The sequence below is a fragment of the Lachnellula hyalina genome, assembly GCF_007821495.1.
Source record: "Lachnellula hyalina strain CBS 185.66 chromosome Unknown contig00022, whole genome shotgun sequence".
Taxonomy (NCBI): Eukaryota; Fungi; Ascomycota; class Leotiomycetes; order Helotiales; family Lachnaceae; genus Lachnellula; species Lachnellula hyalina.
The window spans coordinates 264,636-281,943 of record NW_022157136.1 but is presented as its reverse complement, the minus strand read 5'-3'; the positions used below and the strand labels follow the sequence as shown (position 1 = coordinate 281,943).

The 17,308-nt window shown below is 48.4% G+C and overlaps 3 protein-coding genes across 3 annotated transcripts; all 3 read left to right on the top strand.

The window, feature by feature from the left end:
- Positions 1 to 11: 11 nt before the first annotated feature.
- FYV4 (Protein FYV4, mitochondrial) lies at positions 12 to 923 on the top strand (the record flags this gene model as incomplete). Its single annotated transcript, XM_031147490.1, has 2 exons — positions 12 to 121; positions 241 to 923. Exons 1-2 carry the CDS (start codon positions 55 to 57, stop codon positions 921 to 923), a joined length of 750 nt encoding a protein of 249 aa, XP_031007876.1. The 5' UTR covers positions 12 to 54.
- A 1,550-nt stretch (positions 924 to 2,473) lies between these two features.
- Positions 2,474 to 3,739, top strand: LHYA1_G002513 (uncharacterized protein; the record flags this gene model as incomplete). The annotated part of the gene is made up of 3 exons (XM_031147489.1): positions 2,474 to 2,487; positions 3,000 to 3,310; positions 3,366 to 3,739. 3 exons carry the CDS (start codon positions 2,474 to 2,476, stop codon positions 3,737 to 3,739), a joined length of 699 nt encoding a protein of 232 aa, XP_031007875.1.
- A 1,775-nt stretch (positions 3,740 to 5,514) lies between these two features.
- LHYA1_G002512 (Ino eighty subunit) lies at positions 5,515 to 7,712 on the top strand (the record flags this gene model as incomplete). Its single annotated transcript, XM_031147488.1, has 2 exons — positions 5,515 to 6,130; positions 6,178 to 7,712. 2 exons carry the CDS (start codon positions 5,515 to 5,517, stop codon positions 7,710 to 7,712), a joined length of 2,151 nt encoding a protein of 716 aa, XP_031007874.1.
- Positions 7,713 to 17,308: the final 9,596 nt, after the last annotated feature.

Here is a 17,308-nt window from a genome sequence, read left to right as displayed (position 1 = left end):
AGACAAGCGAGTTTTGGTGCATCTATTCCGCCACTTTTTTCTTCCGTGGAGAGAATGGCCATGGAGGCGGCCGCTTCTGCCTTAGGCTCAAATGTAATCCATGCCATGATCCACTGGGCTGGTGCTCCGATTAATTTTGACGACAAGCAAGCAACACTCCTCAACATCACATCACTTGCATCGCTGATGGTAATTCTCAACCACTACCCAATCCGCTTGATATGCTAACCATCTGTATAGCCCCAAGCATAATGATTGTCAAACCTCCACAATTGCGGCCTATTCCCTCTTTTCTGCTCCCGTTTGCGCAGCCACTTCCCCACGCTCGACGTCTGCATCAGCGCGTTAAAGCCGCTCCAATACCACGCCCGACACCATTCGTGCCAGATGCACAGACATTCCTCACTCTTATCGGGCGCAAATTGAGCCAGCATGCGTCAAAGATCCCTTCATGGGACGCGCTCTTCTCGCTGACCTCTGCTCAGCTCCGAGAGCTGGGTGTTGAACCACCCCGGACTCGGCGGTACCTCTTACGCTGGCGGGAAAAGTTCAGGAATGGGCAGTTTGGCATTGGTGGTGATATTCAGCATGTGGAGAATGGGACTGCAGAGCTTCGCGTAGTAGAGGTAGCTGGTCAACATGGAGGGAACCATAAGATCATTGTCAACGTGCCTGCAGGAGGCAGTGCGCCTCCGAAGACGCTGACTGAGGACATCGTGCCGATCAACGGCGTGCATATCAAGAGAGCACACACCATTGTAGGACCACACGTTCAGCCGCTGAAAGGGGGCAGGGCTGCTAAGATCGAGGTGAAGGAAGGCCTGTGGGAGGACAAAAGAGGACATAAGATTGATGGAGGTGAAAGACGACAAGCCGAGATTCGAGCAAAAAGGAGGGGAGAGGAGAGACGTGCAGCGAGATAGACAACTACATTGGGATGCCGTTATTGTAAGATTATGATTCTGGGGCTATGTGTCGCGTGCAGACTTGCAATTGTGGTGGCTTCGTTGGCGTCATGTCAGCAGGATATGTGTTTGAATTCTACATAGCTGCTTCTAGAAGTTCTGTTCTGGCACGGCTACAGATCATTTGTACGACCACGACCACAATACATTTTGAATATGATTATTTAGCGTCCTTTGCGAGTGTCAGGGGTCGTGATGGAGAGATGATTAGAGCGCTCGGCTCCAGTGCCGTGGATGCAGGATTCTTTCAAGGTCATCTGTCTAAGGAACACACGGCGTAGAGTCAACATCAGTCGAGCCATTTACTGGTAGGTCGTTCGGCATGTTCTTGGCGAACCGCCTGGGCCTTTTCTGGGTAATTGTACAAAACCGATCCTTTAGTAGTAAACCGTGTATCCGAGCCGTAGCTATTTAAACTCAACTATTCCTTCCGATGCGGGATATGTCATTGTCTTCCAGGATTCGTCCGGAAGCAGCCTCTTTAGGGATTCAAGGTAAGTGGGGAATGCCCAGGAGGGCGGAGGCTGCTGATTGATGATTCATACTTGGCCGTTAGGCCAACACTTACGGTAAAGGGAATTAGTCGGCACCGACAATGTTAATGGTGGTCTGGCATTCGAGAAATCGGAGAGACAATGCTCCATCTTATGAAAATGCGTATAATGGCGCCGTGTAGGGCTCACTCAGCGGGCATACCTATAGGCAGGTCCTACTGCACATAACTCCTGCCTGGCAGGACTCGCGGAGACTCGCAAGACGAAGACGACGCGCGACACATTACCAACCTTACCTACCTATAGGTATCCCTCATAGGGGGAGCGGTGGAGGCCCTCAGGCCAGCAGGTAGGTGACAATTGACAAGGTTTGATGGAGGCTCCTCTACTAGCGCTGCAGCATGCCCTATTTGAGTGCCATAACATCCTGATGGATAGCAGCTATACCGTACGGAGAAGGTCCCTACCTCCACTCTTCACTCTTCACACGTTCTTCATGGACCAGGTAGAGCCAAAGTATGCGTCATCTTGACGGCTGACTACACATCGAATCTCTCCAAAGACTCATCTGTCGCAAGATCTGGTCTAGAGTACGCAGTGCGGCGTGGGTTGATGGCTGTTGTGCATGGAAATCTGACGGATGCCTGAAATTGCGATCCATCATTGCCCAATGGCCCCTGTACAGTCCGGGACCGAACGCAGGAACAAGCCTCTTTCTCGCTACAAGTCCCCCCTCCCTCTGCCTGGATACCAAGCCAAGTCCCCTATTATTATTGCTATTGTTATTGTTAGGTATGCTTGAATCACGAGGGACCGTACTGTACAGTAGGATCAATTACAGTCTCCACGCCTTTCCCCCCTTGAGGATTAGCCCCCATGTGCACCCTGCTCTACTGGGATCCTCGGATTTCGTCCCGTATTCTTATTTTCAGAGGGCTTGAAAAGACCAAGTCATCAGTAGCCATTCGCCAATCACCTTTCATCTCAAGGTTGATCTAGGTCAAGGCTGCCTTGATGGACGAACAGCGGTATGGTTACAATTGCCTGTCCCAGTCTACTCTGTTTGGTATGCACCTGCATCACGTTCTTCGCCGTTGTGATTTTATCTAGACTCTATGGAGGCCTTGCCGGTGCTTCCAAAATGATGACTTACTTTCTCTTCATTCGTCCCACTCTAGGTAGTGGTTGACTTATATATATAAATATATATCCTCTAATCCTCTCCCAGCCTCTGCTCTCTTTCACCTGCTGAGCATCACTACACTGCACTTCACTGAACCTCCCCCCCCCCCATCTATCTAGACTTGAATTTTGTACTGTATTGTTACATTAAAAGCACTTTAGTCTCAGCGCAGCACTTTCATTGGAACAGCATTTGAGTTGATGATTCTTCAATCGACTTGTATCACCCGTCCTCGGATAGTCGCCAAACTCTCCCGGAAAGCATATGAACAGCCCAATCACCAAACTATATCTCACCTAGTAGATGTATGTACTTGCCCAGCTAGACGTGAAAATACCTCAAGCTGAATTTCTGAAGGGAATCTCGGGCCCATGAGAACGAACCCGTTGAGAACTCAGAGAAGCTCACTGAAGAACATCCAAATCGCAACATCCCCATTATCACAGTTGACGATCCTGATCAAAACCGAGTCATCAAGGAAGAATCATCAAGCACTGAAACCGAAATGTCATCTTCCCACCGCTCCTCACACCACTCCAGTTCTTCCTCGAAGGGGAAACACTCTTCCTCCTCCAAATCCAAGTCACCCAAAAAGGATGACTGGTCAGATATCACAGACCCTGAAGAGAGAAGACGTGTTCAAAATAGAATTGCACAGAGAAAATTCCGTGCGTGATATCACTTACAAAAACAGAACATGGTAACTGATTAAGCCATGAATAGGAGACAAGACAAAAGATGCCAAAGAGCGCCAGGAGCGCGACGCCGACAACCAAGCTCACGCAGGGCACTCATACAATACACCAGACCCTGACGAAATGGGTGGAAATGACGAGCTGTCCGGGCTTCCCTGGGGATCACTTTCCTTGAAACATGTGGTATCGAAGGGCAGAGCCAAAGAATCAGAATCCCGCAGAGGCTCCCGAAGAGACGAAGAACGGAGGAGTCCCTATGAATCTCAGTACGGCGCACAAGAGCCGGCTTATGAAGACAGAGACGCGTACTACGAGGCAGATCCAGAACATCACGAGGAGGGCGATCGAGCATATTATGACTATGGTTCCAATAGTGGAAGTTACGGGGGCAGCTCTCACTAGTGCAATATTGGGGTTTCTTTTTGTCTTTTTATGTGAGCCCAAAAGCAGTAAACATAGGAAACATTTGCTGATTATAGACAGAGACTTTTCTAGATACACTGTTCGCATTATCTATACGATGTTACGGCCTCACGAAATGGGATTTAAATTCTAATTATTTTGCCTTTCTGCGCGGGGTTTTTGCGTGGGGTATGATTTAGATTAGGGGATAGATTTCATAATTTCTCCATTCTAGCGGGCGGAGAGTGAGAAACTTAGGCAACGACCTTTGATCATAGTTCTTTGGGAACTTGGCCATGCCAATTACGTTTGGAAGAAGCTTGAATCCGGGGCGCTTAGATACTCATCTCTTTCTTTACGATTCTGTCAGCATTTCGAGTACTTAGATCTTCGGAGTGTTGCATGTACGATCTTATTCACCTCGGCTTGCTTAATTGTCATCATTCGTATCTCAGAGGTCAACTCTGCATGTATTTCTAGATAGCTATTCATAATTCATTGTTCTATGACTAATTTTCAAACCGGCTTGACCCAGGTGCCTTATGCTGTGAAACGCAAGTTGTACCGTGTGACACTATATAGCGCGTAAGAGGAGTAATGCATGCGGCTAGGGCTAAGGCTGGGAAGAGCTGAAGGATTGAGGAATAGAGTCACGCCAGCTTTGACAGGTTGATATAGGTAGGTAGGTATATTGCAAGGGGTCGAGTGTAGTGGCTGAACTATCGCCAAGTCAAGTGGACGCAAGTCTCCTTTCACCCCAGGAATAGATAACGCACTTGACAAAATAAATTGGTGGGTTTGTACATGCAGGTATTGAAAGCCTTGATGTTGAATTTCTGAACCTTGTTCAGCTGTGACTTATTGGGAGCATAAGCAGTAGTGGTACAACATATGTCGGAACTGCCGTAAATCTGGAGCGGTGGATCATCCTTGACAAAAATCCGGAGAAATCCCATATTCCGGAGTAGTAAGGAGATATATCTACAGTCACTGGCGTCAGTACTGTATATCCCGTTAGACTGGGATGATGTTTGAGGTGGAGGGAACGAACAAAGCAGAATTAGTTATAGAAACTGCTAGGAATAGGTATAGTAGGATACCCTACGGGAATTTGCTAGGAGGATCTTTGGGTATATTCATGGTAAGAATGCCTGTTCTTAAGGGATCTTATGGCAGTGACTTTCGTCTGACCATAATATGGGCCCTTATAGTTGATAGACTTATTTATGGTTGAATAACCGTATATCGCTATTTATACGCTAGCCTAGGTTACTATTTATTGGCCGAACTATGGTTAGTTGACCGTAGGTGAATTTTATTAACTACCTATGAGGAACCGTATTAGGGCCAGACCAAAGCCGGTACGGATTCTCTGAAAACGGTCATTTTACTATGATTTACCGGAAAATCGCCCCAGGAAAATTCCATCAGGTAAGGTAGGACATGTTTTCTTGCAGTAGCTGCAGCTAAATATAACCAATGTATAATTAATTAATGATACCGTGATCAATCTGCCTGCCATTAAGGTAGGCCGCCGGCCGAGTGAGAGTGAAGTGAGATGTGCAAAATAAGGTTTTGGCGATTACCCGCCAATCAAAGCACCAGAAGCTTACTCGAACATCACATCCCATCATCACCACAAGCAAGCAGTGGGCGGGTTAGTGAATCAGAGATCTAACGTTCCCAAAACAGCTCAATTGCGCCTCGCCATACAACATAGGGTATATCAGGGACATCACATATACGCCGATGAGGCTATTCCAAGCATCAGCACGATGACGGACACGCGCTCAAGGTCACCAGGGTCAACCATTGACGATGGGAGATTCTCAGAAATGGACGACCAGAACGTGACGCATCCTTCTTCGCCCGTTCGCGCAGATCCAAGAACGTCCCTACAGCACGTCTTAGGGACTGATTCGTCGCGGGATACCCCTCCATCCAAACCAAGCGCAGACTTGACAGAGGACGAAGAGGCCAGAACTCCCGGTCCCGCCATCGCAGATACCCCCACTACGATCACAGCTGGCACCGGGCGCAAGAAGAAGGATGCCGCGGCAGGAAATACACAGCAAAACACTTCGATATACAGCGGTAATAAGGTTAGGCACCTGAAGAAGGATGATGGAGAACCACTATGGCGAAAGGATATACAGTACGATTTTCTCAAGGCGGTGTTCGAGGATGATACGGCATGCTTCACAAACAGCTACGAACCCGATAACATTGGCAAGCAGACATTTGCAAATTTATATATAGACGCAATGGCCAGGAGTAGTAAGACCAGCAAGATTTTGAGAGATAAGCTGTTGACCGAGCATGAACCAGCCAAGAATATGGCAATGGTTTGCCTCCTGGTCAACTTGGGTCGCATGAACACTACTTTAAACTGTTGGTAAACTTGTTTCGCATCTCGAAGTTTACTAATATTTCTGCAGTCTTTCCCGAGATGCGAGCACAACTTCGAACCTACCATGCCATTCCATCTTTACAAGCACACCAAGACCCAAACTCCTACAAGCAGCTTCAAGATGCTCCCAGACTCAAATCAATACTCAAAGGTGCTTCTGAAGATAGACCAGAGCCCAACACGCTAGAAAAGATCAAGGCCCGACAAGTCCCTCGGACAAATCCCGTCAATCTTATATTCGTTCTGTCACAGTTCGCGCCGAAAGTCACCGAACTTCATTTCCCCCCAGGTCGAGACTTTTATGACCTAATCATGCGGACAAACTTATCTAGCGAATCGAGAGCAAGGGCGTTCTTGTGGTTGATGTGGTTTTATCTCGAATCCGATTTTACCGAAGAAGGCGCCGACGAGAACGTGTTTGGTGCAGGCGTTGACTATGAGGTCCAGGTTAGAAACCAGGGCGTCCCTAGATTCGTACAGCTGAAGCCAGAGGAACAAGAGGCAGAGAACATTGACAGCCCAGAGGAGCTCGAGTACGGCCACGCTAAGATGCGAGAAAGAAAACGAATCATCGAAGCAGACCAAATTGCGTTCCAACAAGAGCATGGCCCACCAAAACGAGGCCCAAAGCCAAAACTACATTTACCTCCAGATGATACTGGCTCTGCACTCATGGGAAGAATGCGACCAAATAACGAAGAGTTTGGTGCTAGTCCCGGAGGAATGATGAGTCGGATGCGGCCCAAATATGAGTCCGACCTCGACAGCACTCGCTCTACACCACCGCCTCGAGCCCTTGGTACTAACATGCGCATACAAAGCGTCCTTAATACCGGCGGCAAGGGTCGAGGCTCCTTGAAGCACCAGGTTACCGAAGGATCCTCGCCTGTAGCTCAACCACTCGAAAATATTCCATCGATGAGACGCTCACGCCCTTTGACCGCCCACCAACTAGCCGTGGAACGGAACCGCAATCAGCGCGTTGATTATATTCTGTCTCGCGGCTTAAGGAAGAAGCATCACCATTCCAGAAAAGGACGCAAGCAAGAAGGCGCCTTTGTCAGGGCTATGAGACGTATCAACAGTGTAATCGACCCCCTCGAAGACAGCGAAGGCGAAGAACATTTGCCAAGAAATCCCGCTCCCTTCAGGGAGAGAGGCTTTGGTGGTCTCGTCCAGCTCGATAGCGAAGAAGACGATTTTGGCGAGGAGATGTCAGCATATGCTGCCGCTTTCCGTCGCATGGAAAGGAGACTCGCTCGCTGGGATGACCAGAAAGATCTGAACCTGGGCGTTATGGGTACGAACCGCGTACCATTCGCTACGAATGGGCATGTTCGAGATGACGACGAGACTGAGGACGAGGCTCCCTTGGAAGCTTTCCAACCCCGTCGTAATGGCAATCTAAGTGAGGGTCTTGACGATATTGATAAAGAGATCTTGGGCTTAGGTAGTGAGGCGGACGATGATGAGGATCTCAACGATGATGATAAAATGCTGCTTGGACTTGGGGGCGAGGAGACGGAGGATGATATTAGTGACGGGGCTATGGATATGGATTAATGGACGGAGTTGCTAGCTGTACTTGTATAACCATGGGCGGTTTCCAATGGCGTATCTGGTGTGGCTTTGGAGTCTGGCATAGATATTGTCTGGTATCTTTACCTGAGCCAGTAATGCAAAAGCGATGTTTTATTTCTCTCTTCGGCAGCATCAAACTCGACCGATGAGATTACTTTACACCACTCAGAGGGTCACAACCCTACAATTGATGGACCTGTGATTTACGGACTCTTTCAAGTTGAATCTTCGGTTAGTGGAAAAGGGGTTTTAGCGAATGGCGGCGTTCGTGCAACCTCGTGCGAAGCAAAATACCTTCTGAGGTTTGCATTTGAACCAGAAGATGGAGCAATGAGACCATATTGTCATTATATTTGGTTAACTTCGGGGCAACAAGACAAAGCTGGGGAGATGATTACTGCAGTCTATAAATATGGAAAATATATCTTTTTGCAAATGTACGTAGTATTAACATGTTAGTTAACCTGAATGGTCTGAAGTGCGGCCGAGGGACAATGCTGAGTAGCAAGGCTATTCTCGAAAATTGCGTAATCTTCACTTGTCTTGCATCCTCAAGTGAATATTCTATATCAGAGTAGTAATTCACCCTTCAGGGAGACTAGGTGGGGCCTTTCTCGTGGGTAGATCTTTCTTTCTGTCAGTTCTCAAACAGCCAAACCCACGCGCAAAGATCCAACATCACTCTAACAATTAAGCACCCACTGCAGCAATAATGGCTTCACATACATCAATGGCCAGCGTGCTCACGCCAGAGAATTGGCTATATCCAGATACAAGCAACAGGGAGCTTCAGTCCCAAAAGACTTCACCATTCAATCCCAATGGCTTCACCCCAATCAATCAATGCTGCATCACGAAAACCGTCCCTCCGACTATGAAAGATTCTCTTCAAACACACAGAGATGAAGATCAAGAGTGGCTTGGAACATATCAAGACAGTGAACCATTCGCTGTTCTCAAGGCTGCTACTCAACCTCATGAACGCCGCCCTCATAAATTCAATCCGTCTCCCAGGTTCGAACAAGGGGATGGCATCGGCAACGCATTCGATCTCGAGGATGCTCATCGAAAAAAGCGCCTCTGCCAGCCTAAATCCCCATCTCCCCAAATTGGACAGCTCAAGAAAGGTCCTGGACTGCAATATCTAATCAACTTCAAGGTCACCAGGCCAGCACTCCGATATACGACCGGCCTTCTATCCCCACCTCCTTCAGGAAAAGCACCATCTGTGGAATGCTTCCAAACAATATCCCACACAGTACCTACCGCCAAGGGCAGTGGAATCACTTCGATCACTCCCCTTTCTTCGCCAGCCCATAACTCCTCCCGAAACCCGTCGATTTCATCTCGATCTCCCACCACCGCGCCCATCGACCGACCCAAGAATTTCCGTGAAGCATGTGACATGTTCGAGAAGCAGCACGAGATTTCATATTCTGACCCGAAGCGCTGGAAACGCCTAAGGTCACCTTCGCTTTCAGATGATGAAGATGAGACGTTTGGGATGAGAATCCAGCCGCCGTTCCATCATGAAATGGAGGATGGGTATGATACGAAGTTTGCTAGGCGTAATTATACATGCAACAAAGTCTTACTCGAAGATGCTAAACATTGCTTATGTTGAGGAAGATGGGGGGGAGGAACTGTTGGAGGTGGTGGAATCAGAGGAACATCATGGACGTTACGCTTTGACTAAGCCATTCTTTGTGCTCCCCCATGAGTCGTGGAATTAGAGCTGTTCGGCTGCTTTAGAAGGGTCTTGGGATGAAGTAAACTGGGGATCTCATTGGTTGTAATTTGACAGGCTTTGGGAGTCTGTAGATATACTTTTCGAGCTGTGCTCACATATGTCTCGCAGCTCTTGAATCTATCCTGCAAGACATAAAGCCGACTCGGTTCTTCGCAAATCGCTCTGGATGTCTTCAGCTGAGATAGATCTCTCACCACTTGTGATCACTTCCTCTTGCTTAGAGATACATCACACTCTGCCCCCCCGCCCCCGTCCCCCCCCCAAAAAAACCACGAACTTCTTTCATTCTTGCAGTCACATTTACGTCAATAGTGCGGGTTTCCTTTATCTTCCACTGCACTTATCTTTTGGAGCGATCGCAGGTGGAAAAGTATTAAGTATCTTTAGCATTTGACATGGAGGCATTGGGCTACATGAAGTGGAGGAGGTTTCATGGATCTGAAGGAGAAAAGGATAGATAGGACTGGGCGCAAAAAATGGAGTGGCGTATTAGCAGAGAAGGAACAGAATTTGCGAATTAGAATTCGGACGCGTAGCACCAAGAACCGCGGAGTTTTATAACCCTCCACCAGCTCCCCTCCACTATAAAAAAATACTATCAATTTCAACTTTCAGATTAGGGGGATTCACAAATAAAATCTTGGTTGGAGCAATCCCCTATTACGAGCAGGAAAGCCACATCTTAGCGCAATACCCCTATGCATTCAATAGAGGCCGAAGACTCTCAGAGCGATGTCCAAAAGAGAAGAGTAGTGGCATATTAATTTCGGTTCTTAATCGATAGTCACCTTGACTCTGAAAAGGCGCATTCTTAAGACACCGGGTCTTGCGAATCGAGTCAACAAGCCGAATCAAAAGAGTGACAACAGCAATGCCACTAGCAGATACGCCCAGTCCGCCCAGTATTGGCGCGTGCAATTCTTATAACGTAACGTGGGAAATAGTCGTGCTCAAGCCTCAAATGCGAAATGTTTCGGGACGGAATATATAGAGGGAAAGACGTTATATTTTGCGCCGCCCAGCCTTGCTGCTGCATGTGATTCGCCAGTCGTGGACCAATTACTACAGCCGTAGGGCGTTCTGGAAGAGTTCAACAAACTGTCTGACAGCTTCAGTATACTTGCCACACAACTTGGGAGGTTGTGCTTGGCACTGCTTAGGTTTTGACGTGTATTAAGGACGGCGAGGCTCATAAATATAGAGGTTGAGAAGCACGCAGATAAATGGGCTTGCCTGGATAGAGAAACAGCACTCGTCGTTACATGTATGTCCCATTTGGCCTGGCACATTTTAAAACTGGGACGCCTTCTTCTAGGTAGGTATGACTTGGCTGATAATACGTGCCTATGAGCTATACAATTGGATATGCTGACTTGGAAAGCGTTGCTCCATCTTGAATGATATTCGGTATATGAATACGGTTCGGAATTGCAATTGGACTAGTCTATAAGCAACACTTGTATTTCAAGGCAATAGTATATGGACCACTAGGTGACGAGCTTCTTTACACGATGCAGACTCTCACAGATGCTCAATGATTTTACAAAGGCTCGCAGATAAACCCAAAAATCAAGACTCGACGTAAACAACGTGTGATGCCAGCGTCTTCTAGAGAAGTAGAGTAGCCTAGAAGACCGAGATGCCATTCTGAAAGCAAATGAAGGTATCATAAAGCATCCACCCTAGCAAGGTCTCCGCCTTTGGAATATTTTATGGGACACTGCTTTGACCTACTTCTCAATGTTGAGTTCTAGAATAGAATGAAGCCTGCAGCAAGATGTATGTCTCTGATCGTGTCCACAAAGGGGTAAGTCCTCACCTCATCTGAGGCGATCTCCGATTCGGAACCGGCACGTGAATGTAACATCAACCTTTTCTCTTCTACGCGCGCCAGCCTCTTCTATTCTTACTATTTTCCTAACCCACATTTCACACAAACGAATAACAAATAGCAAACCCCCACCGCTCTTATCTTAATCATGACATCTTAGGGTCATCAGATCAGCCAACTTTCCTCATTGCTTTTGGATATCTTGTCATCGAGGCGCACTGCCCCGCGATATGTCATATTTGCTTTGTTGGTCCATGTGGACGGCGTGGAGTTCGGTGGTGGTGTACAGATGCTTGCAGGTACTTGTATTTGCTCTAAATCGATCCAGGACACCCGTCCCGCTAGATTTGTGCGGTCGAGGAGAGGGCCGAGCCGGTCGTATCATTACCTGCTCGTCGGAACAATGAGCAAGTTTCCCTTTTCATGCTCGTATTGGTTCAAGCAAACCATCTCGGAGATCAGATGTGCTCTCATACCGGCTACAGCGGTAAAGCTTCACTTGGTGTACAAGATTTGCTGCTAATGAATCTGACCTGGGACACAGCATTACCTATTGGAACGGATTCAGGTACAACAAATCAGAAAGGATGCATTCTTTGATCGGGATACACCAACAGCGTGCAATTCCTGCATGTTCCCGTCGATCATGCATGCACTCGCTCGTGTCCTCGCAGCGGGATATGATCATTCATTCAATAGCACTGCGGGGTCGCCGGTGGAGCTCATCTTAAATTGTTTTTGATGGCATTCAGTGGGCGCTGAATGCTGCAAGTGGACATTTCAGGTGCGGCTGAGAGAGATATTAAATAATAAATAGGCGCCGAAAAGGGCAAAATGATATGCATGGAGAAGCGAACAGAGTAAAGAATTGCGGATGATAATGTAATAGGAATTATATCAAATTGACGGTAGCAACATTTTGAGACAAATCCACGTTTGCAATTAACAATCAACCGGAGATTGGTAAACGTTGGTTCACCTGTGGTATCTATCCCTCGTAGGCAGAAGTCTAGATGATGAGGAGACGGATTCGAAGCCGGACCGGTTCAGTGCTTGCACAACGGCCCGAGTAAGCCGCATATGCGGGGTTCTTCAACGATTGCCCCTCAGAATGCAAAGATTGTGATGTATCAGATGGCGATTGCAGATAAGAGGATCGATGTTTGCTTGGATTGATTGAGCTGCAGAAGTGCAGGTGGGATGAGGGGTAGAGAGGGGAAGAGATCTATCGAGAATCCGGCTAGTTTAGACTCTGGGAATAGATATAGAGGGACAAAGTAGGGCAGCAGCAGGGCACAGCTAGCAGCCCTGATGAAGCAGTGCACACGGTGAGTAATACAGTATAGGATAGGATAGTATAGTATAGCAGGGTATAGTACGAGCAAGGCTTCAGCACTCATGCACGAGAGTTTGATTTTGGAATCATACAGCACGCTAATACTGACGGAGCATCGATAGTATACTAAATTCCTGATGGCATGGTGACAATGGTGACAGTCAAAGGCTTACTGAAGCATGTGCAAGGTAGCATAAGAGAGGAAAAGGTTGCGACTTCTCCGATCACCTACTAAGATAGGTAGGTACGGTACACACCTACTATAGTACCGCTTGCTGTTGTGTGACCCACGGGAGACAGAGCCTCTTGATACTAGCAAGATGACTGTATGAGATGATGACTGTGTTGCACAGTACAGTACTGGTAGAGGCTTTCAGTTTCCCCGTCAGAAGTGCAGTCTGTCATGTCTACTCGAGTGCAAGCGTCGCAAATAATAGAATGTCAAAAGCAAGGCGAAGACGCCCGCACGCGCTTATGTGAGCCTAAGCCTTCCAACACCTCAAGGCAAGGTATAGTACGCTGAATTGGATGAATATGGATGTATTCGAGTACAACACTACCATACTACCATAGTAATATTTCCGAGGGTACCTACTGTAAGAACTACTTGGTGGTATTTGGGTAGGTACACGTACATTACATTACCGGCCCGGTACTTCTCCTACCTCACACACTACTTGTTCTATTTCGATGTGTTGTTGGGGGCGAAGCATACAGTAGTTACTTGTTTCACAGGATGGGATGGATAAGATTCTGACAAAACACCCAACGCCACCATCCCAAACCAAAGTCTAATCTCGCTCTGCTCCACGATTCCCCACATTCTATTTTGGTGGTGGTACTGATAACGCATTGGATTGCTTGCGTATGCAGATCATCAGCATGTTTCAGGCAAGGGAGATCGCAGGGAAGGCGTGACCTTGACCCTGCGTTGCCCGACTTGAACATGCCATGCCATGCCATCTGAAGACTGCAATTTGCATCTCCTAAAACTTTGTGAGTTATTAGAGGCATTTAATTAATCTACAACACGCTGCAAACAAGTCCCTCATGAGAAGCACGCGCACGCATGATGCGTGCATGATTGGATGGGCAGACCAGTACTGCGTTCTAACCTACAGTACAGGGAGAGGCACGGCAGTTTGGAATAGCTACTTCGAAGTAAAACGCATCGCAAATTGTTCCTTCTAATTGCGCAGGAAGTGGTGCTCGCCGACCTGCTCCTGCTCTTTCCAGCCACGCGTGCAGGCTGCTTGCTTCTTTGCACCTTCTTTGGTCCTTCTCTGCAGCTTCCGTGCGTCTCTCTGCATCATCTCACCGGAGAACTGTCCCGAGACGATCCACATGCAAACCATATCCACGGCGGCCACGTTATCTTTATCGCACAGGGCGGCCGGACCCTGAGGTTATATGTACAGCAAGTACGGAACAAAGTTAATCATATGAAACTGTAAAAAGGGAGCAAGCAGAGCCGCCTATCAATTCGGGCGTACGAAAACAACAATGGCGGGCTGGCTGGCTGGCTGTACTTGTACTCGTCCTCGTCCTCGTCCTCATCAGACTGACTGTCGAAGAAGCCAGGTCTTGCGAAATGCCCGACCCCGAACCTTCCTTGCCGTGTGCCACCGTCACGTTGCCGGTCGTCCAATGATAATGGCTATTTACCAGGTGTAGTGTGGCCGTGGTCTGTGGGAGGAATCCGCGGTTGTGGTTGACCAGCAGGGATCCAGCGGCATGCAACTGGCTGCTTTTCCCCCTCGTTCGCCCTGCCCCGAGTCCCTCCAAGCTCCAAGCCAATCAAATGTACGAAGCATTTCTAGCGGGGCGTTGACTGGTCCCGGTACTTGACCTGCCTTGCTCGACCTTTGACATGAGATGAATGGGTGACGAGGATGAGGGCGAATGGTGTCAAGATGAAGTCCCGAAACGTTACGTCGTGTCCTGGAGGCGTTGTCATGGCTGGTTGGCTGGCAGCCATTGCGAACGAGCCAGCGTACCTTGGGTAGATCTCTAAGATACGGTATTCGGCGGCAATGCCAAAGAGTCACGAATTGTTGGCCTTTACGAATGAATACGGTACACGTCAAGAGAGGTCGGCCGCTTTTACTCGGTACAATCGCTTTGCAGTTGACAGGGCAGGGGAAGCACATGGCGTGGACTATCAGCCAGGGCCATGATTGGCCAGAGGGCTGGCCCTATGCACTTATGTGCCTGGAAAGGGATTTCGAGCCCGCCGTCCTGCCTGCACCGCCATGGTTCGGGGATGCTATACAGTAGTGGATTTCATGTAAATAATACGGAGGTATGTTCAGTACTGTACGGACTAGACGGAGTATTAAATTAGAAGTACAAGAACTCTGTTTAATGACTACCTAGTATTTAGCTCGGCAGAGATACTAGTCGGTAGCCGGCTATTTACGCCCGATAATACGGGTGTACTAAATTAATAATACTCGACTAGTTTGTATTACGTGCCACCGACCTGTCAATTACGGATTACGGTTACGGACTACGGATTCAAATCTTAGCTAGACATGCCATGCTTCTGGTGCAGAAAGAAGAAGCCAGAAAGGGGTCCAGAGAATAGGCAACGTGACTCTTGATTGAGGAACCAATGCGAAGCCAATGCAGAGCAAAGCAAACCTAATGCATATGCAGTGCAGTCCTGCAGCAACTTCACAGCCGACCGAGTACACGCCGTACGACAGCGTGCTTGCTGTATTGTACTGTATGTATGGCTGGCTGTATGGGGATGGAGATAAGGTGCGAACCCAAACCCCATGTGCGGCCCTCCATGCCATGCCATGCTATGCCCATGAAACGGGCCCTACTCCCCCTACTGGGTAGCAATCCCTGCCCGATGACGATGTTTCTGTACGGAGCTGTTTAGGTTTTTTACTGTAGTCTGCAAGTAGTCCTACTTCAACCCTCTAGCTTCCATGTAGCACCAGATTCCTCCGTATTGCCCGCGGATGCCAAGCAGGTAGCAGGTACTTCGTACCAGTAGTAGTCAAAAGGTGCTGGTTCTGTATACGATACGCCCACCTAACCATATGCCCTGTCTGCTCTGTCTCTGCCCTGCCCTGCCCTGGCGCCTGGCTGTGCTTCCATGACATGACCATACTTCGTAGCTGTTGCTGCTGCTGCTGCTGCTGGTGACCCCCCGCTGGCGGTGAGACCTGAGGCGCCAAAACTTTTCTATTTCCATTGCGATGGCCTCTCTTCTCTTGTGCCATTGGAAGGACGTGCCAGCGAAGCAGCTGTCGTTCCTGGCCCACCCCCATGTCAATTATCGTTCACAAGACCACCAGATGATACTGATGCAACGCAATAGAGAGCGGTGTACGAGGGAAACAAGCCAGGGGAGACGAGGGGAAGTCAAAAGAGGCCATACAGAGTGGCTGTATCCCGTACTATACTGTACACTTCCAAGCACCAGGATAGGATAGTCCGAGAGGAGCGAGGGCTTTGGGAAATCAATTATCGATATAAATAAAATATAGCCAAGCCCCCATTGCTCACTCACTCACTCACTACTCACTCACTCACTCACTCAATCCCTACGTAAAGAAGCTGAACTTCGCCCAGTTATAGTCGCTTCCGCCTCGTTATTATTATCAATTGTTGCTGCTGCCTCAACCTCTGATCCCCTGTCCTTTTCTAGCCTCGAAGGATTATAACATAACTCATAACTTAACCAAGCTGCACTCGTCGCGACAGACCCGACTTGATTTTTATTTCTCACACGCCAGCTGCCCAGGCTGACCTTGCAATTTGAGACTCCATCTGACACCCTGCTCGATCATCTCCACCAAAAATCAAAATTATATCAGCAATTGTTTCTACATGTACAGCTGCATCTGCAACAGCAAACGACAAGGAAAGGAGATTATTCTACACATCCCAATTCGAACCCAACAATAATCAGCGCCCACGGCCGTGTCTCCTGAAAATCTTCATATCTCCAAATCTGCCTCGGCGATCTCTAAGATTTATTAGCTGGGCAGGAATTTACACTCTCTACCGGCAGCCCATCACCGAAGGGAAGGGAAGGGAAGGGACCCACCCACTGGACCTACACGAGAGCTTGCTGCTTACCGTACAACCAAAAAATATCTCCCCCTTCCAATTCCACCCCCAGCCCAACCGACACAAAACCTCGCCCACGCGCTGTCGCCCAATTTCGTTGCTTCTATTCACTCGATCCTCTTCTTTTTGTTTTGTTGTCCCTCCGTCTGCGACTCTGCCTTCGACATCCGTCCCTTAGAAACTGCGACTACAACCCATACCATACCATCCTGCAGGCTTGGGATAGTCAAGACGTCTTTACTACCCAGAAGTGGCCAGGTGCATCAGCCCTTTCCCTTCGACATATAGACAGCTCACGATCCTTCACCACCTGACTCCGTCTTGCACAAGCTGCAAGCAGTAATTGACTTCATCCCGCCGGATTTGCCCCGACAGCAACAGAGCTGTGCTGTCAACTCACCCCGTCTGGCCAACCACTTTCGACTCTACTCTTCCCCGCAGGTAGATTGGAGAAGACATGCGTTCAATCCCGCATCACCAGCTCTGGTCATAGAACATCTCTTCTCCATTTACCGGCCTACGAACAACGTCCTCCGTCATTGGGCGATTCCTCCATTCCGAAGTAGGGCGCA